General features: G+C 28.4%; 1 protein-coding gene across 1 annotated transcript in view; it reads right to left on the reverse strand.

Moving 5' to 3' along the window:
* The window catches only part of LOC136978908 (sister chromatid cohesion protein PDS5 homolog B-like), a 134,645-nt gene that overhangs the window by 87,804 nt on the left and 19,038 nt on the right, over nucleotides 1-27,803 (reverse strand). The window contains exons 3-9 of the mRNA XM_067274744.1: nucleotides 18,978-19,175; nucleotides 17,379-17,465; nucleotides 15,260-15,357; nucleotides 14,165-14,291; nucleotides 8,006-8,086; nucleotides 5,078-5,218; nucleotides 1,942-2,057 (exon numbers count right to left, since the gene is read on the reverse strand). Of these exons, the coding sequence (XP_067130845.1) occupies nucleotides 1,942-2,057; nucleotides 5,078-5,218; nucleotides 8,006-8,086; nucleotides 14,165-14,291; nucleotides 15,260-15,357; nucleotides 17,379-17,465; nucleotides 18,978-19,175 (848 nt within the window). The remainder of the gene's footprint in view (nucleotides 1-1,941; nucleotides 2,058-5,077; nucleotides 5,219-8,005; nucleotides 8,087-14,164; nucleotides 14,292-15,259; nucleotides 15,358-17,378; nucleotides 17,466-18,977; nucleotides 19,176-27,803) is intronic.

A 27,803-nucleotide genomic window follows, 5' to 3' on the forward strand; every position in this document is an offset into this window, starting at 1 on the left:
ATGATTCAGTTAAATTTTTGAAAAAAAATATGACTTTTAGCATATCAAGCCTTGGTATGATCACATAATAAAAAAACTGTTGAAAATGAGGAGGAAAAAAATACTTTGGGATTTTCAAATATAGATAGATAAACATCTGGCTGATAATATCGCTGACATCATGCCGACAGAAAAAAACAAGATATAGATTATATAGAATATTTAAATCATATTATAAAGTAACAATATTCAATTTTCATATACTATAAAAAACATTCAATTTGTCTAAATAATTTAGTATTTATCAACTTTAACTGCTAAATAATCCTGTGTTTTTCATTTATATAATTATAAGATTTCTTATAAACGTGTATGCTGCTGCCAGAGGGAATTTTTTAACGTTTTGCATGTTGAGGCAGAGAAGCAGTCTCCAAATAAAGGTAATCTCTGCAATAAAATTGTAATTTCCTGATGATGTTCAAAGGGACAACAAAAGAGAACACTTTTACAGTTTGTCCACTGACAATTTCATTTTTTAATTTTTTTTTAAAGATATGAATTTTAAATATGGCAGCCCCAAGTGGCAGAAGGGTAGAGGAAAAACAACTGGAGAAAGTTACTAATTATAAGAACCTTCAAATTAAGGATTAACAATTGTGGAAGAAAAAACTAGTCATAATTCTAATTGTACTCAGAGCCACTCCAAGAGATCTAGAGCAACAACTTAAGAACCTAGAACTCCATATGCTACATAAGGCTTCACCACTTGGAACAGTATAAACTTCAATAAATATCCCTAAACCAGTGATTCTCAACCTTTTTTCCATCACGGTACACTTTTAATAATTTAAAAATTTGGTGGCACACATGGTTACTTCGGTAAGTATCGCAGGACAACTGGTGATGTCATAACAGTGATTTTTAAACACAGTTGGTTATTTAGGTCACGTTTTCTAAACACCTTGGTAACTACCGGCAGTTACAATTTCCAAACACACCCTAGGTAGGATAGAACTGATTGAACTACTTGTCTGACGTCCTTATGCAGTTGGCGGCCACAGTAACTGTCAGAAAATTGCACAAACTGGTTACTTCTAATGACATAACAAATTAGAAACAATGATTCAGTTAAATTTTTGAAAAAAAATATGACTTTTAGCATATCAAGCCTTGGTATGATCACATAATAAAAAAACTGTTGAAAATGAGGAGGAAAAAAATACTTTGGGATTTTCAAATATAGATAGATAAACATCTGGCTGATAATATCGCTGACATCATGCCGACAGAAAAAAACAAGATATAGATTATATAGAATATTTAAATCATATTATAAAGTAACAATATTCAATTTTCATATACTATAAAAAACATTCAATTTGTCTAAATAATTTAGTATTTATCAACTTTAACTGCTAAATAATCCTGTGTTTTTCATTTATATAATTATAAGATTTCTTAGTTAAATACTCAACTACTTTTTAAGTCAATCATTATAGCAAACAAAACAAAAATATGACAAAATGTTGACAAACTAATGAAAAAAGTTTATAATAAAAAAACTGTCATTATTCTGGTAAAAATATTGTTTGAATATCACATTATTCTCAAGGAACTCATTATAAGTCTCACGTATTTCTTTACATATTTCAGAAGTACTTAAGCCATGTTTAATAGACTAAGAAATTATACTTCTCTGTTCCATCACTAAGTTTGACACAATTCTTGCTTCAAAATGATCATAAACAAACAATGAAAAATCTACAAATAAAAATCAAGTCTTACAGAAATTGATCAGTAATTATGGAGGTCAGTCTTTAGAGAGTATAAAATTTATGTAGAGAAAAAATGTGGAAACAATTATGTAAACTTGTAATTTTTAAAACTGCAAATTAATGTAAAAACTATTTTTTTTCTTTCAAAGTAGGATATTTTAGTAAAGTATTTTTAGAAAATGCATACCTTCCAAGAAAACAATTCCATAATGGTTTATTTTGTGCAGCAAGATCAGAGTTTTTATCAGAAAACATTCTAGCCAATAATCTACTAACTTCAAGTCTTTCTTTTTCTTCATTACTCTAGAAAACACAATAAATAATTTTAAATGCATTACAATTTGTTTTCACTAAATTAATTTCTGTAGTTTATATAACATTATAACAATACAGTACAATTCCACTAATCCAAACCTTTTCACTAAATAAAACAAAAAGAAATCAAAGATTATTCTCTTAAAACATAATTTTTAAAATTAAAAATAATGTTAGGATGATAATTTGGTATTATTAAAAACTTTCCAAATTAAAAGAACTATGTTCAAGTTTAATTTGTATACAAATTAACTTTCATAATTTTGTTCTATCTTGTAGAAGGTTAACCAAAAAGTTGAGTTATAACTGGGCTGCAATTTGAAAAAAATTGTAGACCTATAAATTCCCACTGTCATCCATCTGTCTTTCCTTAATTTTGAGAACAGTGTTAGATAAATGAAATTCAAGATCAAATATGAAAAAATTAAGGGCAGGAAGCCCTGATTAACTATATATGAACTTCCGATGCAAACCAGAAATTATTTTATTTCAACTCAAAAATTTTTCCCCGAAAAGAGTTAGATAGAAGATAGGCACAACTACATTGCTAATGGAAAAGTATGATGTACAGGGGTAGGACACTACAGTACTAATTTAAGTGGAGAGCATATAATTTAAATTAAATAAATTAAAAATTGCAACCCAGCATTCTGATGATGTCACAATAAATAATTGCTCATTAAAGTTAATTTCTGTTTGGAAAGTTTTTAATAACACCAATTTATCATCCTAATGTTATTTCTATTTTGTGTAGTATAGACCAATGTTCCTTAACCTTGGGCAACACCGATCTGCAGAAATTTCCTGCCAATCTGCAAAAAATTTCATAAACTGGCAGGAAATTCTGTAATAACAAAATAATAAGATTTTAAACTCGTAATTAATATAAACAGTTTCTATTTATTTTTTATTATTGCAATTGTTTAAATAAAACTCATTATAAATCAAAATTTTATTAAAATTATTAGATAATACTATAATTACTCTATAATAATAATAATAATTATAGATGGGATGATACCAAAATTTCTCATGATTCAGATTCTTTTGAGTACAGTACTTTCTAAAGTTTATTTTAATTTAGAAAAATTAATGATTTATGGTAAGAGCACAGTACATTCATTAATTACTGGTAATAAATATCAAACTGAATACAGTTATAAATGAAAAATAGTTGATTAAAAAAATGAATAGTAGTAAATGAGAAGATGGACTTTATTCACATTTTTCACAATGGGCGTGTCTTGTAAATGATTTAACTCCATCGTATTTAATACTAAATACAGTTTGGCAAGTGATGCAACAAGCCAAACAAATATCCTCATCATGAGTTAATTGATTTTTGAATTCATTCACTTGAGCCACGAATATGTAGACTGATTTTTCTTAAAAAATCAATTTTTAAAACTCAAAATGGCATTAAATTTAGCTCAAACAAATATTTTTACTCAGAAATGCACAAATCTCATTTGAAAATTTAACGTATTATAGCACCTATGTGAATCATCATAAAAACTTTCATAATTATAACGAAAAAGTCATTTTATCATTAAAAGTAAATATACTAAATATTAAAAACAATTTTATATAATATTGTTTCAATTAAAATATAATTTTGTTTACATTTTAAACTGTTTTGCAGACACTTAAATATTTTTGCCAACTGCCAGCCTCAATTTGAAACTCACTAGCACAATAGTTCAATCAATGTTAACTCACTTATAATTAAAATTTTTGAAAAGCATGCAAATTTATAAAACAAAAATTAATGAAATTACTAAAAAATTAAAATAAATTTAAATTTGATTATCTTTAGTGAGAGACAATACTAAAACAATCTCTACAGTTATAATGCAAAAGAAAAAAACAGTTGCAATTAATTTAAAAAAATGGGAATAAGGATTAAAAAAATGCAGGTAAAATTAAATAAATAAAAATCATTAAAAACAATAATTAAAATTAAAATCAAATCAATTGAAAATTAAAAGAATGTTTTTAAAAACAATTTAAAGTTGTTTTGAAATTTTAAAATTGTAAATCAATTTTTGTTTAAAAATTAAAAATTTATGTTGTTTATGTGAGGCAGTGATGCCTCACACACACTTTATTTTTAACATTTTGCTTTTAATATACAGGGTGTAACAGAAAGGTGTAATGATAATGAATTCAAAAAATTTGAGGGGTTGTAGAGAGGTCAATTTTGAGTCATAAAACTTTAGGACTACTTTTTTATTTGAAGTGTTCATTTTGAGTGATAATAAATGATTTAAAAAATGTGATTTCACTTCCTGTTTAGCAAAATGCCAACTGATGTATGAAAATATTTGTTGATAATTGCACATTAGTTTGATATTTGTTACTTATTATCTGCAATTTTATTAATTTGTTACTTGTATTTTGACAATTTTTTGTAACAATACATGACTTAACTTTATATGTCTGCTTCAGGCTAGTGGCAAGTTCCACAATTAGCCAAAATTTGCATATTTGAAAATGTTCTTGGAACATCTTCAAATATAAAATGTTTTAAACTTTTGAACTGGTCTTATTCAATTTAGTAATCTAAATTTCTTAAAAAAAAGAAGGAGGGAAAAAAAAACAAATTGGATGTAACTGTTTTTGAATTATTTTAGTACACCCATTTAATTCTCTTAATATAAAAATTTGAATATGATATAATAAAATTAATATAAAATTTGATATAAAATTTGAAGGTCTCAGAATTTTCAGTTAATAAAATCTTTTTGATTATTGGAAAAAATTATCAAACTATATTCAAATGAAATGGTCTTTTCAAAGTACATCAACTGTTATACACTGGAAAAAAAAATAAGACTTCCTACTACACAAATAATTTTTATAGAAATAAAACAAGTGTAAAATCCAGAGCTATTGAAATTAAAGTACTGATTAGAAATCATTGGCTACTATAGTGGTATAAAACATTATTAGGGATATTACAGGATTAAATAATATAAGCAATTTTAAAACATATTATAAAATCTTACCTTTAGTTTAAATTCAAGTTGTGGTAAAACTGCTACTAACATACTTGGACAGATAGAATTTAATTCATATATAAGATCATATAAATGGTGACCAACATCACTTCTAGATGTTTTCCCAAGAATAAGAGCATTGTTAAAGAACTAAAATTTATAAAATAAAAATTTTAAAATTAATCAAAATATATATATTTTTATTAATAAGTTAAAATAACTTTTAATATAATAATAAAGAAACAAACATTAAAAATTATTCATATTTATAACAAGTCTTTCATTTTTAGAAATTAGAATACACTTAACATTATATGTTTTTCTACAATTATCATATTATTATTATGTAAACAGCTATCTAATAGTAGTAACTTGTTATCAAGCGTATAAAAAAAGCATTAAAAATTTTGAATATCACTAACAAAATAAGTTGAGATCATAATTATATAAATTAAGAACCCATTAATATATAAACTTTTACAAAAGTCTTACTAAAATATCTTTGCATGTTGTTGGTTTGTCTGTTGAGTATAAATATTAATTGATAAAAAAAATATGAAAAATATTTCACGTTCAATTATTGAAATAAAATCTTTTTAGATAGTATATTAAGTTCATAAAAACATTAACTCTATACATAAATATATTGATATTTTTAGAACTATGACTTTTTACATGTCATAAAAATAGTCCTACTCAATGTGTCTGAGTTGGTATATACTGTACACAAACACCTTGTAAGTTGCCTGGGATGTTCAAAATTTCTTTCTTTTTATGTAGATTTAATGAATAGCTATATAGTGTGCAAGCAAAAAACGTTTTATTTTTTTTTATGTAAGTGTGATATGTATGTAACTTTTTTGTATTGCCCAGTAGTTTAAAAAAAGAAAAAAAATGCATCCTACAGTTTGAACAACTGACTTCATTATAGGACAACTAAAGTCTAAAGCTGATTGCACATTGGACAACTAGTAGATATTCTTAATTTCTAATCCTGCTGTGTATAACTATAAATAAATAACTAACCAATAATAATAATAATTATTATTATTAAATATGATAACTATTTACTTCTTAATACTTTATTTGTAGCATATTTGTACTGTCTTTAAGTATTTCATTATAAAAGAAAAAGTAATGAATGATGTTATAAAGTGTTGCTATAAGAAAAAAATATTATATACAGTAGAGCATCAATTGTCCGACCCCGATTAACCGACTTATCGGTTAACTGACCGCATTCTAGTCAGCAAATTCAAATGTCCGCTAGTGATGTGGCGCTACAATATTTGGTTATGTCTTGGCTACTTTAATATTATTTTTGTTAAATTTTTGCATGTTTTAGCTGGCAGCACTGGCTCGACCATGAAAGGGAGGCTAGTATTTAAACCAGGCCTAATACACTATACTAATAATGTATTTTTTCATACTTTTCGGTTATCCGACCAACCCCAGTCCCCAATTAAGTCGGATAATCAATGCTCTACTGTATATACAGTAGACCCCCCTGCAACACGGGTTCATATAAGACAGATTCATATAACATGGTGGAAAAATTGCAATCGTATTTGTATAACACGCTAAAAGAGGCTTATATAACATAGTAAAAGAATGAGACAGATTGTCATGGCTGACTTGTGTCTCAACAGGATTGGTCAAATCTGGACCAATAGTGGACATTGCACAAACCGTCGAGTTTAACTCCTTGGGACTCCGGCGAATTAAATACTTTTTAATTTTAATGTAGTTAAACATAAAAACGAAAAAAAAATTATAGAAATGTGTTAATTTTGAAGAAAAAGCTTCAAAGTATAATTTCCTTTGTCTCGCCTTAGCGCGAAACTTGACACCGATGTGTCATTGTTTACACAGCTGGATGACCTTGAGAACAGCTGGTGTCGTCTTTCGCGGGACATTCTCATGAAACTCTCGGGAGGAGAAGGGTAAAAAGTAGGGTGAATACTAGATGGCGGTATATTTCTAAATATTTTTTTAAAATTACGATTTTAATTGAAATTTCCGACCCCCCCGACTTAATTAAACGTATATATAATAAAATCTATTAATTAAAAAAATTAAAAAACTATTGGATGTTGTTTTTGACTTTACTAGAACTAGAACTAGTAAAGCACTAGAACTTTAGAAAGATGAATAAAGTTTTATAAAAAAATCCCATAAAAAAACCATTAAGCGTTAATTGCGTGTCATTAAAGGTTAATTAAACTCGCAATAAAATTTTTTCGCGCAGGTAAAAATTTTTCAAAAAATTTGGAGACTTAGAAAACATCCGAAAAATCAAAAAAAAAAAAAAATTTTTTAGGGGTCCTAAAGGACCCCATTTTTTGTAACGCTATACAACTTGCCCGAGATATCTCGGGCTAAGGGCTGAACGCGTTAAACGAGAGGCGGACCTACTAAAAAACATTTATTATTTAACGGCCATAAAAATTATATTTCTATTAATGACGTCTCCAAAGTTCAGCGAATTTTTTGCAGAAAGAATAACTTATCAGAAAATCCTTCTGCCATTCAAGGAGCTGCTCCACGACAAACACAAACTTAAGCAATGGTTAGTGTCTTCGAACAGTGTGCATTCGGTAAGTATTCCCACAATTTTTTGCTTATAGCATAGTTTATACGGATTATTCCCAAAAAATTATACGTGTTTTGGAAATGTTTGAGTCAAATTAGTCTAGAATCGATTAATTTTATGGAAGAAAACCTTTCAAACAGCTGTACCTCCTAAACTGTACCAATGCCAGGCTGTGAACGGCTTATGTATTTGTAAAATCTAAGTGACTCGTACAACACGGAATTCATATAACATGGAACGTATCTTCTATGTTATAGGAAGGATCTACTGTATATATATATATATATTTTAAAAATTAATTTCATAACATTTTAAATTAAATGAGACATACAAACATTACTTACAGCTTGAAGATATGGCTCTATTGTACTACAAGTTCTTCTTAAGATATCTTTTGCTAAATTGTATGCATTCTTATTTTGGGTCTAAATGAAAAAGAAGAGGAAATGCTATCACAATTGTGATGAAAAAATAATTATAAAATTGTTATCAAATTTACATTCAAATCATGTTTAATGGTTTGAATCATGTTTTAAATCATGGTTCTCAATTACTGTATAGTAAATTTTCAAATAAATATAATGCAAATCACAGTTTTAATTCAAATTTAAAAATTTCTTGTTTTAATTACATATTAAAAATTTTCTTTCATTATAAAACTTTGTTGTTATGAAATAGGTTTACAATAGATAAAAAATATTCTAATTTTGGAACTACTCATAGCACTAAAAATTAAAATGAAGAAATGTAAGTCTTATCTTTTCTATTTTATCTTTTAACCCCTAATTTTAAAAAAGAATTTGAATAAGAAAAAATTATTGCGACATTGTCAGTGCTAGACTGCAATTTTTAATTTATTTAATTTAAAATATATGCTTTCCACCTCAAATTAGTAGTGTCTTGCCCCTGTACATCATATTTTTCCTGCTAGCAACACAGTTGTGCTGTTCATCTATCTAACTCCTTTCAGGAGTAAATTTTTAAATTGCAATAATGTTGACTTCTAGTGCAAACTGGAAGTTCACATATAATTAATTGGGAGCTCCCTAAGATTCCCACATCTGGTCTCAACTTTCATCTATCTAATGCTGTTCTCAAGGTTAAGGAAAGACAGACAGACGGCAGTAGGAATTCATAGGTCTACGTTTTTCTTGAATTGCAGCCCCAATAAAGACTAGCTTCAATATTCTAAAATTCATTAAACACTTTCATATTATTGTAAAAAATGCAAGCAATACAATATAATTGTAGTAGTTTTGATTTATTGGATTATATTTATATTATATATTATACTATATTTGAATTGAAAAAGTTCTCAAACAGCAAACGACTTTCTCACTACTAGAATATTTTTGCCTCTCAAGTCATTCTTCAATTTTGGAAAAAGATAATAGTTACTTGGAGCTGTAAAAGGGTGGCTATTTTCTGTGAAATGACATTTAAGAACTGTCCTCTTTGCAATTGTAATAGTTTGAACTGAAGTATTGTCATAGAAAAGCCTTTCTCTCAACAGTTTTCTTTGATGAATTCTTCTAATACATATAACAAAAAAGTATAATTTTTGCTGTCTATGTATGACTTTAAAGTCAATAATTATAAATACATCTTACAATACCAAAATATAATAACTACAATGATGAGACACTTGCTTTTGTAAGAAATTTCAACTGGACAATGCCATTCCCTTTTGACAAAGAACCATAACATAAAATTATTATTTCATCTCTAGTTACAAAGAATTATAAAATATCATCTCTCTCTGTTGCAAAGATCAAAAAATCCATTCTGACATTGTGTCTGAACCACCAAAGAAGCTTTGGCATCATCTTTCACCAACGTTATTCATAAGATAATCATGCAAAAAATGAAAACTGTCATTTTAGATAAAGTAAATCTCAATGCAATTCTTTAAATGGTGACTGTCATCTAAAAATACTCTTCTATAAAAACAATTGTTTCCAATCCAGATGCATGGGTGAGCATCCATTACATGGATCATCCTCAAGCAATCCTCTTCTTAAGCATAATAATTTTCATCATTCTTTTAAAGTATTTTAGAAAAGCAGAGAGTTGAACATTTCCCAATGCAGTTTGATTTCAGTTGTATTAACATCTCCCCTGAAAAGAAACTTTACTACACCTCTGTAATCAATTTTAAACTTCTTTTAAAAGTGAACTTCAGCTGCTTTAACTGCTGTTCAATAATTTCTGATTGCATTCAAAAGATTTAGTAGTCACAAAATAAATACTAGGACTATAAGAACGTAAATTAACATACTTAATGTAAATTAATTTGAGTAGTTTGCTCTTATATAACTATATGGAATTGGAAACTTTTGACTTTCCAATGAATTTCATCGCAAACAAATTGACTATGTTATATAATTCCAAATGCTGGACCAAGCTGAAAAGCATTTTAAAGAAATGTGCTTGTCATGCCATATCATAATCATATCTAATTTATCTCAAACATATTTAATCTCAAACAAATAAACTTAACACACATCTTTAATGTATCTTATTTAGAATACATAAAAAGATCAAAACTTTGTTGAATCAAACTAAGGTGGAACACCTAATAAATAGCTTATATATATAAATAGATTATTGGCTGAACATTTTGATTTTTAAAAGATTTTTAGAACAATGATAGCTGAATTTTTAAATGTAGCTGGCATTCACTTGTTTAAATTAGTTTGTATATGATAAATATTAGGTAGCTTGGTTGAATAATACATCTTTCTTATTCTAATATTCAAAAAGAGCCCCTGAAGAGACTGAAAATGTTTGTACATGAAGAATGAAGGTACTGGAAATTGTGTAGAAAAGTTCCAGCTTCTGTAATAATTTAATAAAAGTATTTTAAAAGATAAAAGAAATACTTTTAATAAATTATATCAGTAATGAAAATATGTATAAGCTAAATGTGTAAGTTAAGTAGTTCAATAAAAATCTGGTTGTACTGTTTAATTAATAATGTAAAGCTAGTTGATTGTATATATAGTTGTAAGTTAAAGAGTTTATTTCTAAACTTCTCAATGGGAAACCATAATATCCTCCATAACTCAAATTTAGTGTGTTTTAAGATTTCTTTGATATTTTTCTCTAAAAAAATCCAGTTACAACTTATTAAATATCTTTATCTTTTCTTTTCAGAAAAATGACATATGCATTTCAGACCGAAGTGTAATTAATGATTCTTCTTCAGTGTTACTGTATAAAACATAACATTAGTTATTACAAATGTACAATAAAATATTTCTTATATATAATAAAAAATCCTTCATTTTTTTATCTTTTATAACAATGAAACCAAGAGAGGACAATCACTCCAAATGCACTTACAGTATATTTTTCCTCTCAAATCATACAAATGTAGGTGATATTGGACGATAAAATTACAAAACATTACAATTTTGCAAGCCTCCCACAGATAAAAATATTTGTAACCAAATTAAATTAAAATTACATAGATATTACAAGAAGTCAAATATATCAAACTCACAGTTTCAATTCTTCTATAATCACAGAATTAATAGCATCCACAACAATTAAAACAATACTACATCTTCATTGGTAAATAATGCAATGAAAACAGACAAATACAAAATTACAATACAGGAACAGTATGGGTTTAATACATTTTATTTTATGACGTCTTTAATAATGTTATACCATTTGTAACAAATTTGTATACCTTTCAAAATGTTAATAGATTATCTTTTTCTGGAAAATTTTTAACTGCAATATGTTCCTTAAAGTTTCTTTTATAAATGTCTGTATCATTATAGAGGATCTGAATGTTTCTTCTATTGACTGAACACTTATTATTGCCAATATATGGGTATATCATGGTGATTGTGTACTTATAGAGGAATAAACTAATGATCATTTCAAAGTATAAACTTTTTAAAGCTAACTTATTCAATCATTACTGTATTCAGAAATAATCAATTTATGTGTTTAAAAACCTTGTTGAAAGAGTAAATAATAAACTAATACACTGAAGAGCAATTGAATTAGGGATAGCAGGCATTATGAAAATTTTGAGGTGCGCGTAAGCGTGAAAGTGATTTGAGAATGAACTAAGCAGCAGTTTGACAAGATAAGGAGTGCTACTAACGGTATCAGTAATAGTCAGAAGCAAAATGGGTGAGAGTAAAGATCTAAGCACATTTGATCGTAGATGAATTGTTGGGACCCGATGAATGGGTCACTCCATTTCAGAAGTAGTGGAAACACTGGTATTTTCACGCACCACTGTGTTGAGGGTGTACCGCGAGTATGTTGATTCTGGTAAAACCATCACTGCCAGGGTAAACTGCCGCGGACAACAGCTTATGGATGAGTGAGGTCGTTGGCAGCTAGTCCGCATTGTAACAGATCACCCGTTGATTTAACACTAGTGCACAACAAGGTGTAAGTTGCCACACCATACAAAACCATCTCCTCTCAGTGCTGTACAGGAGTCATCGTCCTATGCTGACTGAACAAAACGGCCGCACAACGATTAGCATCGGCACAGGAACACTGCCAATGGACCGTCAAGATGTGGAAAAATGTTGACTGGAGTGATGAGTCAAGATTCACTTTGATACATGCTGATGGCAGAGTACATGTACAATGTAAAAAACATGAAGCGATGGATCTTTCTTGCCAGCAGGGACTCTTCAAGCTGGCAGAGGTGGCATTCTTGTCTGGGGACTGTTCACATGGACTGAAATGGGATCCCTGGTACATGTGACAGCATCGCTGACAAGTGAACGTTACCGGGATATTCTTGACGGCCATATGCTCCTGTTTGTTTGTTCTCGACAGCCCACTGCAGAGATTGTCTTTCAACAAGACAATGCACCGTGCCATCACTCCCAAATTGTATTGGAATGGTTTGATGAACATTCCACAGACCTGCAACTACTATCATTAACATCTAAAAAAAAAAAACTCCACATATATTTTACATTTTGTATTTGTATTTATTTTTATTTATAATGTTTGTACAAAAAGTACAAAACAGCCAATATGGAATTATAAAAAATCTACATATTATATTAATTGTTTCAATAATATGTAATTTAAATATATAAAATGTAATATGCTGAATGTAACAATATACGAACATATGTCGGTAAAAAAAAATGTAGCGACTATGACCGCAATAGTGTATCCAACTCTCTGTAAAGCATTGAGTGAAGCAGAGAACGTCTGAAATAAAGTGGAGCACCGGAAGCCTGACATTTATTACCAGGTAGAAGGTCTGCTCTATTACTAAGTTTAAAAAAAAAAAAACCTGCACATGCTTTCCTGGCCATTGCAGTCATCTGACCTCAATCCAATTGAGCACATCTGGGATGCAATTGTGAGAGATGTTCGAGGCTCCGACCACCTTCCATCTAATTTTCATGATTTGTGGTAGATTATTCAAAACTCGTGCGTACGAATGGCTTCCCATCACTTCCAATGTCTTGTGGAGTCCATGCCAAGATGAATCGCAGGCATCATCAAGATGAAAGGTGGTGCTACATGCTACTAGACAGGTATCCCTAATTCAATGCTCTTCAGTGTATATAAAACATTTAAAAAACTAACAACAATAAGGTTTATATTTTAATCAGTTTTAATGCCATAATCAAAATATTCTATTTCCCTCAAACAAAAATTTTGAAATAAAAATAAACGACTAAACATCAAATATCGGATTTATATTTAAAATAAAAAATGTTCAGAGAAAAGAATGTAAAAATTTGAAAAATTTTGTCTATATATCTAACATTAAGAAAGTGTAATAGATGTATTGTATTTTCTTGATTCTAAGACATCATGAGTTTGAAATTGGATTTGAAGATGTTTTTGTTGTGATAATGTTTTTAAAATAATCAATTTTATTAAATTTTGTTGACTATAAGTTAGAAAAACATGAAAAATGCCTTAAAACAGATAATGGTTGTAAAATGGAAATAGAAAATAGATATTGCTTTATTTCCATGCTCTTATGCATATAAAAGAACCTTTGATTTAATGCTGCATCATAATGTTGTCTTGAAAGAATCTTAAAGATTAAAAAAAAATTATAATTAAATGTTCATAACAACAGAGCTTATTTAAACTGGTGTGACTATTGAGTAATATAGCCAAAAACATCTAGTATTGGTATATGAGGCACCACAAATCTATTCACAATGATTGTTAATTGCTGTTTTAGGCAGCGAATGTAAGACACCATTGATTCTAAGATGCATCTCTAATTTAAACAAGTAAAAAATGGTTAAAAAAAAGTGTATCTTAGAACTGATTTAACACAATAATTAAAATTATTACGTCTCTTCAAATCAATATAAAAATAATTAATATGAGGCTAAAATTATAAAAAGTATTTCATAATTAATTAACTAAAAATTGAAAAACTAATAAGTAAGATGCAAAGCAGCTCAGTTTTGATATTAAATAAATTAATCAATAAAAACAAAGAAATTAGTAATTCAAGATGAGTTACAAAAACTAACCTTTCTTGGCTCAATGATCTGAGCTAAGATAATATCCAAAAGTTCTTGAGAGACAGAATCTGCTTCACTTATAAGCGGACACATCATATCCATCATAAAATTCTTTACTTTTGTTGAGTGATTATCACTGTAAATGAATGAATGTTTTGAAGATTTTTCATATCTTTTTTTTTTTAATGATAATTTTTATGTTTATTTAATTAGCTAAACAAAGTTCTTAATGCTAAATTAATTTAAATTATTATTAAAATTTTGTAATTAAAATTGTCAAAATTTGTCATCAAAGTGCCTAAAAAAGATGAAAACTGGACAGCATTTTCTTTGATAAAAATCTAGTTTAACAACTTATCATAAAAATATATTTATGAAAATTATCAATTTTGTAATTTAATAATAATATTTCGATTAACATTGAAGCAAATGAAATATATAGCTATATTCCTTTCATTTTTAATATTATTATTTCCTTATTCATTTTTTGATTATTTCAAACACTAGGAATAATTTTCTTCTAAGGTAACTAAAAGATATATACATAATGAAAGTATATAAAACTGATGCAATAATCCAGAAATTGGATGAAAAGATTGCAATGAATTACTAAAATCAATTATTAAGTACAGAGTGGTTATAATTAAAGTTGTGCTATTCAGACCCGTCTACAGCCCATTCTCATGAACGTATTTTGATAAAAATGCAAAAAAAATATTACAAAATGGAAACATGCAAAAGGTTTTTATTCTCAGCATAGTTCAATGTGCAATCCATTTGCACATTGAACAGATGTTGTGAATAAAAACACCTTTTGCACGTTTCCATTTTGCGTGTCTTGTTTTTCATGCACCATTTTTGCACCTAGTGATAAAAATTTGAACTAAATATTTTTTTTTGCATTTTCCTTTTCTCATGGTCCATAGAACATATATACCAAGTTTTATCAAAATACGTCCACAAGAATGGGCTGTAGATGGGTCTGAATAGCACAACTTTAATTATAACCACCCAGTATTTTTAAAATTTAATTTTTAAGTTTTTTTTTTATTTGTTCTTCTAAAAATGATTTGTCATATAATCTATAAATAAAAAAAAACTTACTTTACAATATTAAAAATTAATGTAAATAACTGACAGAAGATGGACTGATTTTCTTCTAATTCTATGCATATGTTGAATGACTTCACCCATGCTAAATTCTACATAAAAAAATATTTTTGAATTATATTTTTATTAATTAAATAATATATAATAATAATAATATACAATATAATAAAAAATATTCTTTAAACTTAGCTGTTTATACAAAATTGCATTTAAATTGTTTTTTTTATTTATGGAATGCATTAAGTAATTATATAAACTGAATAGCTATTATACTTTTTCAATTTTTATACTTTTGAGCTTGATTATTTATAGTTTCATCTTCATTTGCTAAAACATTTTTTGAAATTAATCTGACTCAGCATCAGGTCAAATCACTTATTAACATTTTGAATTGTTTGATTATTTATTTTTCAAATTATTCATCATACATAACTGGTATTAAAAACAACTAATATAGTAGTAGTTTTAAAAATTTAAATCAAATTTTATAATCTGCTCTAATTCTCATTTTACAATAGTAAAATTTCTTCACAGATATAATTAAACTGTTTGGATATTTAAATATAATTTAAATGTATAAAGTATTTTTATTTATTTTTTAAATACTATTGATATAGATTCGATGGACAACTTTTGCTGTAACTATAGAAGTTGTAAATGATGACAATTGTAATAACAGATAAAAGAGAAAGTCATTATCTATGAGACATTATGGTTTTCTATAAAAAAAATATTTTGAACAAAATCATAACACTTATACTTATAATATTTAAAACACTTGAAAAATATTTATACAAATTTTGGAGTATACATAGTATATTTTAAAGTAGAGATAGCATGTAATTTTTTAAATTACAAAATATAGAAAAGCAGACCTTGTTAAATATAAACATTTTAAAAGTGATATTGAACAATGCTAAACATATTTTAAAAATTTGCTTTATCAATTTCATTTTTATATCATCACATTATTAAAGATATTGTTGTTATTATAAATTACTAGCTGACCTGGCCACGCGTTGTTGTGGCTCAAAATGTATCTATTATAAATGTATAACACTTCCCCCATGGGGGGAATTTCAAAAAATCCCTTCTCAGTGTACATTCTCTTGACGTACCCTATTAAAACACAATCAAAAACACATCTAAAATAAAATAAAAGCAGAGTTCTTCACAGTAAGCCTTAATCCTGTCCCTCTCCCCACTGGGAAATATCGAAAAATTCTGTTGACGTAACCTATTAAAATGCAGAAAACTGCATCTAAAATAGTATAATAGAAGCAAAGTTCTTCACAGTAAGCCTTAATCCTGTCCATCTCCCCCAGTGGGGGAATTTCGACATGTATATTAAATAAAAACACGTGCGTATTCGAATACAACATTGTGTCAAAATTTCAAAAGAATCGGTAGGAACAAACAAACGTTATATTTTATTTATATAGATAAATAGAAAATGATCTGCTTTTGTCCATTCTCACAGAAAAGCAAACTTAGGTCGTTGGAAGTTAGCGCCATCTGTTGGACATAAAAGCCTTAATCCATATATAAATATATTTTTGAAAGGGGGAAATGGTGGTCTTCACATATGCCAGAAACCTTCGCAGGAATGTATTAAACAACTTCCCAAAGTTTCATGGCAATCGAATAAATGGTGTGGTAATGCATGAAGGACAAACACACACACACACACACACACACACAGACAGACAGACAGACAGACAGACAGACATTCGTTTTTATATATATAGATTAAAATTAAAAAATATTCTATTTACATTTATTTGATTGTTATTTAGTAAAATTGTTTTCATTTAAAAACATTTTGGTTAAAAAAAAAAATTAAAAATAATATAGCTTTGATGTCAAATATTTATTTGACATTAGAGCTATACTATTCAGTATTATTATTATTTTCTAACCAGAATATTTGTATAAAAATGTTTAAATCAATAGAAATAACAATTTAATCAGCATGCTAATATAACTGACAATAACAACATTATTATTTCTTATTTTTACTCATTTCTATTATTTTTATTTATTTATTTTTTTTTAAATAAAAGTAAATTGAACTTTTAAAATAAACTAAATTATATTCATTATTACTATTTACCTCAAGAAGATAAAAGTATCTCTTAAATATAGGATCTTTTGGATCTTCTAATCCTCGAAGCTGTTGAATGAAAAATTCAAAAATGACCTGGAAAGATTAATTATTTTTTAAAAAATATGATCAAATATAAATATAACCAGTAAAATTTAAATGTTTAAAGCATAAATTATGTTATGTTAATATTAATGTTATATGCAATGTTATAATTTATATTTCAAATTAAGTATAAAAATTTATTTTTGCAGTAACAATACTTTCCTTTGGCTAAAATGCATTTTTATAAATTTATAACTAATTTTATCAGTGACATTTACAAGTACTTTAAACAGAATTATGTTTTTCAAGAAATTCAATGGTTTGATTACATTTTATCTATCTACCGCTTTCTCAGCAAGTAATTAACTTCAGTTTCCACCGACACCAAATTTTCTAGTCTTTATCATTTTGTAATAAGCTATAGATATTGGGTGCTCTTTTATAAACCATTATAAGAAACTAACTCATTTAGGAGGTGTGGTGAATGAATTAGTGTCTTATAAACACTTTAGAATGGTTTGTAAAAGAGCACCCAATATCTATAGCTTATTACAGAATGATAAAGACAGCGTAAAAAAAGGAAGAGAAAGCTGGGGTATATAAAATACCATTTGAAAATCAACAGTTAGAAGTCAAAAAAGATAATGTGGGTGTGACTAGAAGAAACCTGGTGGTATGTCTGCAAGAACATAGATACAACGTTGACAAAGGACACAGCAACACAATATTGGCGATTATGGTGCAGACTGAAGGAGCGATTGTAAAATGGGAAGATGCTAGTCATTAAAACAGTGCACTCTCCATCCATTACATTGGAGATGGAAAAGATGGAAATTTATAGAAGTAAAATGAAAAACCGTTGCCTAAATGCTAGGGATGCTAATGCACTTCCAACAGCATGGAAATATATAATAAAAAAAAGAATGGGACTTAAAAACCTTTAAATCATGTTTCTTTACTATATTTTATTTTATTTAATATACACATGTCTATCAATATATTTTAAAATTAAGTTATTTTTTGAATTTGAAAATGTAAAAAATTCAAAAACGTTATGTTCTATTTTGGAACATTTATAATATTAAACCTGACAATGACCTATAGTAAATAAGTTGAAAACGTTTGTAAAAATAAAACAAGTTTAAGCTCAGCAAAATTAGGTGTTGGTGAAACTAAGGTTTGATTACACTTTGCAACATTGATTCATGAGTGCCAATTAGAATTACTCAGTAAGATTTTTTCATTTATTTATTTATAATTACCAATTAAATGTAACTCAGAATTCTTACTTATAGCATGGTATGAATATGACTGATATTAAGCATTTGCTACATATTCCTTATAACAAATTTAAATGAATGAGTAAACAATTTACATATGATTGATTGTAATTTTTTTATTTATTTTAAAAGAGTTATTTCCAATGTTGTTAAACAAAAAAGAGTGATTATCTTTAGTTTTTTACCATGTATGTACACTGTATAAAGGCTTTACTGTCCTTTATGTTCCAAAAGTTTTAATTATAAAAGTGTTTGTTTATAAAATAATAATAATTATAAATACCTTTAATTGCTCAGGATCCTTGTAAGGAGCCTCAGGTGCAAATACTCTGAATACATCAGCAATTGAACAAGCAATAATCAACCTGACATCTTTTCTTGGATGTTCTAAAAAAAAATCTGATCCTAAATACAATGCCAATGGAATATATATACTATTGTCATCATCTTGACTCATATTTTGAAAAGCTTGAGCACAATCCTAAAAAAATAAAATAAAAATAATATGAATAGATAATATATTAAACAAGCAATTATTTTAAAATAAAGCAGGTCACTTTTTAGTACAGAGTAACTCTGATTTACAAGTGTACCTCATTCCTAAAAATCTCTAATCCATTATTTCTTATGGTCAAAATTTGTACCTCATTTCAGCATAATCCAGTCACTCACTCACATTTTCACTAAATAATATTAAAATGATACAAAACACCTGTTTACATACCAACCAATGATTCTAAATAGAATAAAATAAAATTGATGACAAAGTAGTCACTGATACAAAAGGAAATAATATGAAATCAGAAAAGTGAATATGATATAAGCCAATATATAGAGTAAAATAAACAATTTTTTAAACTGGTAGATTATCCACACAAAAATACAGTACAGACAAACTTAGTTATTGAATTAGTTAACAGTAGTAAGCTAAATTAATATGTGATACTGGTTTCTATACATGATCTTAATATATTAACAAATTATAAAACAGACTGAGTCAGTAAAACAATATGAGGACCATTTTTAAAATAAGTACTATTTATGCATAACATCAGCTTAAATTATTGACAAGAACTGTTTCAAAATCAAAAATACAGAAAATCCTCATTAGTTCAAAATAATCACAACTTTGAATTATCAAGTTTCAAATTATTCAAGATTTACATATATCTGTACACTATGCCAATTGCCACATAATTGATGTAACTTGTTAAGCAAATGGAATATGGTTACATATACAGAATGCTATTTTTGTTAATTAATAATTAATAATAGTAATATAAATAAACTGCAGGTTAACAGCACATGTCCAATGAAAACCTCACAGGTTGCCAGATAGGTTTTATAAAAAGTAAAGCAGAATTCCTCAAAATGTAGCTCAAATGATTTTTAAAGTGGCCCAAAGAGTAGTAAGTTGCTCAAATGTAGTGGCCTAGAGCCTACAAATTTCAATCTGCTACTTGTAATACAATCTTGTAATCCCAAAAACCAGCCATATTTAATGAGATAGAGATTAAAAAGTAGTCCATAAGTAAGTGACACACAAAAATGTGTTACTGTAAAAGCAAAACCATATTGACCAGATTATAGTTGTTCTCGAATTACTGTTTTCTTAGAGTGTGGAGGCACTTCAATCTAAATGAACAAGTTAACATAAGCATATCACAGTTCGGACAGACTTTTCACTTCAAATTTCGAAGTAGTCATATTTCAAACTAACTGAATTCCTTAAAGTGTAAATCTCTATGTCCCTGGCCAGGACAAAAGTACAGTTATGAACTAACAGAATTTCAAACTATCCGAATTTAAATTAACAAGGATTTCCTGTATTCTTTGGACCAAAAGTGTGAGTTTGCCGACTTTCAGGGGATTCAGTTAATCCCGCATCAGAAAGGGTCTAGGGTCTTTTTGCATGTGGGTGGTGGAGTTAGAGGCAGAGATGACACACATGTCCTTACAAAACCATTTATTGTGAACTTACAAGTAACTTACATAAGTAAGTTTGTAAACAGTTTGTTTCTGAGGTTGTGACACTTGTCGGGGTTTGATGCAGATGACATTCATGTTTCCATGAAAATCATAGCCTCAGTTGTGCTTCTGGGTGTGATAACAGGTGATTTAGAGAGTCCAATGATACACGGTAGTTGGCAACAGGTAGATGACTGAGAATGGCCCCTGGGCAGTAACGTTGCTGAGTCCATCTAGTGCAGCAGTTCCCAACCCGGGGTACGCGATAGGTTGTTTAGGGGTACAGGAAAAAGTTAGTTATTATGGCAGAAAAAATAATATATTATGTATCACAAATTAATAGTATTAAAAAATTATTAAGTAAAAATGTTCCTTGCAACGATCAGAAACTTTATTATACATTTCAAAATGCAAAAATAGAAATAAAAACTTATGCTGCCGATTGTACAATGCAACAGATCAATAAATGTTGCACAGTTGGTCAATAGTAGTGAGGATACCATTATGCGTGATTAGTGATTATGCTACGGACCTTTGATGGTGGGGTGTGTTACCGTTATTATCATCACCTGTCAACAATATTCCCACGTGCTGTTTGAAAGAAGTATTTTTTGTTTATAAAAAGTATTTTTTATTAGCGAGGTTAAGAGAAGAGCTATCTATATATTAAAAATAAGTATCGCAATAAGCTGAAGACAGTTCCAGATTTGAGATTATACCTCACATCAGTCGAACCTGACATAAAAAAATTATGCGAGAAAAAACAAGGACAAGGTTCACACTGAACTCCATTAATATGAAATTAAATACTTTCAAGTTAGTTTTTTTGTGCAATTTTATTTTTATTATAATTTTTATATTTGTTATTATATTTGTATTGTAAATGTATTGATTTTTAAATGTATGAACATAAATATATTCTCTTTATCAACATTATAAATTAGCTTTTTTTTTTTTTAATTTAAAGTTACAACATGTAAAATTAACAATACGGTTACTCACTAAATTTCTTAAATGAGGGGTACAATCTAGAGAAATGACATGTCACAGGGTATGCTAATGAAAAAAGGTTGGGAACTGCTGATCTAGAGGTGTGAAAGACTCAAATTGGTTGCTCGTAGAGACACCAGTGTTATCTGAATGATTTCATCCTTCCAGGTGGCACAGATTCATCGTGGAACACAATTGGAAAAAACTGCGCTTTGACCTTGAATTTCAAGGTTTTTATAGGTTTTTCTCTCTCCATCTGCCTTTTTGATTGGCCATACATCCCTCATCTCACTTCCTGATTGGCTGCTCTCCTGTTTCCAGGTGAAAACCAAAACTTGTTTGGGACGCAAGAAAGGTCCATTTCAGAGAGTCTACCTGATACCATCTGTTGACTGACCAGGAGATGATAAAACTATGAAACCCACACTTGTGTGAAAATATGAGCCTAGGTTTCATTTTCATTATTGCCTTTTCTCTGATGTTTTAGAATTTCAACGATCTAACGTGCTGTCCTTTGACTGTCAGCCTTTCCCCTTTTCCCGATTTTCTAACTTAGATCGCTTATATATGAATGTCCTATCAAGTTCCATCTCTCCAGGTCAACACCCCACTATGATCTATGATGTCATTTATCTCTGCATCGCATTTATTTTGACAACTACAGTTTTTTTCTCTCTCTGTCTTACATAACTTATGAGACCTTTCTTCTGATTTAACAGTAACTTTTGTTTTTTCATATAGCATATAATTAATTTGATTTCAAACCTCATCTGGAACCTCACAAAAGTTTCAACCATTTTTGTTCCCTGGACCCCTTTCCAGTCAGATGAAGGCACAGACTCTTATCAGAATAATTTTATTTAAATTAAAATAAATTACAAATGAAACCATTATATAGAAATACATTTATTAAAATAAAAAACACATGATGTAGTAATATATGTACTTCTTTCTTAACACAATAATTAACAATTTCAGACAACACAAAATTAATAAGTTGGACCCCTGCTTTAGACTGTTAACATTTCTAGAAAGTTCTAAGTTCATGCTGTAAACAATATTTTTTGTTATTTATAGAGAAGCATGTCAATTACCAATCCTCCAATCTTGCAATTGAGAGGCGTTCAGTTATCACTGAACGCCTCTCAATTGCATTTTTTAAAAACATTCAACCTACTGAAATCTATTGTCAGCTTACTGAGGTTTATGGGAAAGGTGTTATGAATGAGCAATTATTTATTGTGACATCATCAAAATGCTAGGCTGCAATTTTTAATCATATTTTTAATTTATTTAATTTAAAATATATGCTCTCAACCTCAAATTTTTGCACCTTTACATCATACTTTTCCTGCTAACAACACAGTCGCGCTGGTCATCTATCTAACATTTTTCAGGGGGAAATTTTTGAATTGAAATAACGTGACTTCTAGTTTGCATCAAAAAATTGTATATAGTTAATTGGGACCTTCTGTCCCAAAGGTTTCCATATCTGGCCTCATCTTTCATCTATCTAACTCATTCTCAAGATTAAGGAAAAATAACAGACAGATGACAATAGGAATTTATAGGTCTACAATTCAATTGCAGCCGAATAAGAGGGACATGTGTATAAAAGGTGCTGACTATTCAAAGAAGGAAAAACAAATGTCTGTGATGGACCACATTCAGAGTACCTATCTGTCATCACTAATTAATGAAAAATTAATTATGTGCACATTTGAAAAACAAGTGCTTTACTATGAACAAGCTTAATATGGCATTTTCTATTGTTTCTTGATCTGTCTTTATGAAATTGTCACTACAGAAAATATTTATGCAAAATGGGTTCCACATGTAATTATACTAATAAAAAACAGAAATGAATATCTGTGCTTTAACCTGTCCCATGTTGTTCAAGTATTTTCGTGTTGACCTCATTTGACCTAACCCATTGACCCTGAACATACTCGTTTCTGCTTCGAACTGTTTTTGATACTAGATGTCACTGTGTGTCCTAATTTTTTATATTAAAACATACTTTCAAAATATAATTTTTAACACTACAGTAGCTCAATTATTAATTTAAAAAATTTTTTTTGTTAGGCTTAACATCGACAAAAATTCAACATGGTGGCCACACGTAACAGAAAAATTTCAACATGGGATAAGTTAAGCATTTCCCTAACAGAAAATGGGATAAATTTTTGAATTATTTAGTGATAAGCATGTAGATTAAACAGGTTTCTCACTACACATCTGAAAGCAAGATCCAATCTCTTAAATGGTATCATGCACATCCTCTGACAAAACCAAACAGATTCAGGCAGATATCTTCAAGCCTGAAAGTTGTGTTTTGGTTGTTCTTTTGGTCAATTTTTTACCTCAAGGAAAAACAATTAACATTAATAAGTATTGCAAAGTATTGAAAGAACTATGACACACTATCTGAAACCAATGATGAGACCTGTTCTCTAAGGGAGTATGTATGTTTCATAACAATACAAAAAACAGAAAATTCCTCTAATTTCAGCACCAGAGTGAAATCTATACTATCCAGAACCTATAACTGGTGTGTAACACATATATATACGTTATAGTCAACACACCCCACCAAGAGCATCTCAGGTGGCTAGAGGCAACAGCCATCTACAACACCAGCTGGGCAGCCACGTGTATCAACCGGAAGGAGGAGATGACTCTGTCTCAGGCCTGGCAATCTCCTTTGGATGCCAACCCCCTACAACCCCACATCCAGCACACAACCACGCATGGCAGGAAGGACCCGCTTCACCAGAAAGACACCTGATCCCACTAAACAATGTACACGGAACCAGTTGACCTGAAGAAGAGCGAAGTGATAGCTGAAAACGTTTAGTATATACGTGTTATGCACTGGTTATAGGTTCCGGATAGTATTCATAACAATATACAGTACATTCCATATTGCTTAAAAAATGCAAACATTAATGCAAAAGTTTAATGTAAATATAATGACTGTTCTTTCTACATTCAAGACCTGACACCTTCTGATTTTCATCTTTTCCCTCAGTTAAAGGAGTTTTTAGTTGAATGATTGCAAATGGACAATGATGCAAAGAAAACTGTCACCAATTAGTTGGCAATCCATCATTTAAAAAAGTCTGTCATCAGTCCATTTAGGATGGCAACAGACATTTTTAATAAGAAGATCAAACTTGTCTCACATTCAAAAATGTATATATGTGAATGATGATTGTGTAGAATTCAAACACAATTTACCTGATGAGAACTCATAAATAGAGCCAAAAAATGTTTATAAAGAAAATTTAAATACCCTAGTGGTAAGGTGTTTTTATATTTAATTATGTAGAAAATTAAAAGAGATTTATATACATACTCACAGACACCTTCTGTACTGGTTTCTAGAAGTTACATTTATTGGAAAAAACAAATGTTTTCAATCACTTTCAGAGATCTTTGTCAGATTTTTATATGTTTCCATAAATTGAATGGTATTATTTGAACAACTTTTTAAAAGGAAACATTCTATATGCCACATGACTTTTTCTCCCAATAAATGTATGGTAGGTATCTATGAGTATTTATAGTATTTTCTGGCTTCTGAGGTGTTTTTAAAGATTTGTATTTTGTAGTAAAAACAAAAAGTTCTAAAATACATCAACCACTTACTTTAAAAATGACCCTACTATATCAATTATAGTAATCTAGGTTCCAATAGCTATTAGAGTTCAAGTAAAATTGTTTTAAAGGATGATTGAGTCAGTGACTGGACATGTGCTAAACTCTCATAACAAAAATACCCGAAATGTTGCATAACAAGTAATTAATTCATACAAACAAGCATTCACAAAAATAAATGAAGAACTATAGACTTAAGATAAGTGTACAGTAAAGAGTCGTTAATCGAAACCCCGGTAATCGGAACGATTTTCAGTCTGACTGTGTCGTGCTGAATCGAACGTTTTTGATACTAGATTTACTTCTGAAGTATAATTTTCATGTTTTTATATTCTTCAATATATTTATTTTGTTTGTACAAAATGAAGAAATAATTTTTAACGATATGATAGCCTCGATTATTATTATAAAAATTTTCGTTAGGCTTAAAATCGACGAAAATTCAACATGAAGTGACATGCAACAAAGAAAAATTTGAACATCGGACAGGTTAATGTATTTTTTCGTACATAATCGGTAATCAAAACAAATCACTAATCTGAACAACCCCAGTCCCCAATTGATTCCGATTAACGACTCTCTACTGTATATGAAAAAATAGTGGTAAAATGATTAAATATTGAATTGGTAATGATGATTACAAAAATGAACCTAAAGTTTTGTTAGAGTATATTTTGTGCAGAAAACTTGTGACATGTTTTTAATTAATATTTAATTTTATTACTATTTGAATCACTATATTTTTGTTATGATATGAAATGAAAAATTTAAATAAGTAGAATGAACATCATGTAAATATACAAAAATTTTTTTTTTGCTTCTATTAATAACACTATCATCATGTTCAATTTCAAATTAAAAATTATTTTATGTACATTTAAACTCCTAGGCCAAAGCAAAAGAGGTTATCATCATTACTAATGCAAAATGTAAAATCACAATAAAAACAAAAGAAAAATTAAATATAGTAAAATCAATAATAGTTAAGTGATATGATATAATAAATTATAAAAAAAAAAAAAAAGACTAACCACCAATATCAGAAGAGATTGAAAAACACAGTAATTTTAAGTAAAATTTTAAATTATATAATCTTATCCAGTATTTATGTGACCAGTAAAATCACATGACAAAATAACTAGTCAAAGAGTCAATTGTGACCTAAAACCTACAACTGGCTTTTATTCATATGCTTGACAAATTCATATTACATTACAAAATGGACATCTAAGAATAGAAATATTACCTGATGTATCGCCAGTCAAATGAAACTTAAATGTGAAGCTAAACACAACTCAAAGTAGAACAAAAGAATCATTACATTTTATACATACATTTTTTCCCTTGTATTTTACACTATATCTTTCTATGTTTATTAAATTATTTATAAATTATATAAGACATAAAATTAAGAATTAAAAACATTAACATAAATTTTAGCTTGTTTTATTCTTTAAAGAGACTTTAGAAAAAATGTATATAAAATTTAATTAAATCCGTTACATTTAACTATAATAATATACAGGTGTTCCCTACTTGAAAATTCAGTTACAAACTTTCAGATTTATGAACAATTTGACCTCACATCTAAAATTCAAATTTTGTGCAAATTCTGACATTCCATTGTTGCTTGTGAGGTGGCATTGAAGTTGGTAACATTAAAATAACTGCATTTTTTCACTTTTGTTTCCAATTTTTATGAATTTTTACAATTAGTGTTTCAAACGTGTTCAAAACATAATAGTAAATCTAGCAGCAGAAATAAATGCAAGAAGTGTCATTCTGTTACCATTGAAACTAAACTGGAAATTATAAAAGTAAACATGTTAGATGATGATAAAAAAAAAAGAAAAAAAAGCATTTGAAACACCTACTAAGCAATAGTGAGCAGATAAATAAGCATAATGTATTCTTTTAAGTATATTGAAGGATCAAACACTAACAATAACTGATTAGTCCATGTATAAATATACTTTCTAGGTTAGTTTTTGACTTACAACAAAACCTCAGAAACCTAACCTGTTCATAAGTAGAGAGGAGCACCTGTAATTATCACTTAATTTGATTTATTTAATTATATAATTATATATAAAACTGAACCTGATATATGCTAATAATTAAACAATACAACTAAATTCTTACTGGACTATAATATAAATGTGACTAATTAATTAAAATACTAAGTAATTTTGACTAGTGGTAGATGATTAAGGTGCCATTTTGTGTTAAATTTAATTATTAAATAATAAGCAAATTAATGTAGGTTATTACAGAAGAAAAGATTTATCTGGAGCAGGACTTGAACCCATAACTGCTGATTATCATGCAGATGCATTGCTAAGGAGACCATCAAATTATAGTCATCCCTAGTTGGTGAAGCAAGTGACTAATATGGTTATATCTGCTAAATTAACTGTTCTGAAAACAAAGATTGAATGGGAGTCTGAGAACTGGTAATGCATGGTGATATGCAGGAGTTGTTTGAGTTCAG

This window comes from Centruroides vittatus, unplaced genomic scaffold, assembly GCF_030686945.1.
Source record: "Centruroides vittatus isolate TY-2023 unplaced genomic scaffold, ASM3068694v2 contig_563, whole genome shotgun sequence".
Classification (NCBI taxonomy): Eukaryota; Metazoa; Arthropoda; class Arachnida; order Scorpiones; family Buthidae; genus Centruroides; species Centruroides vittatus.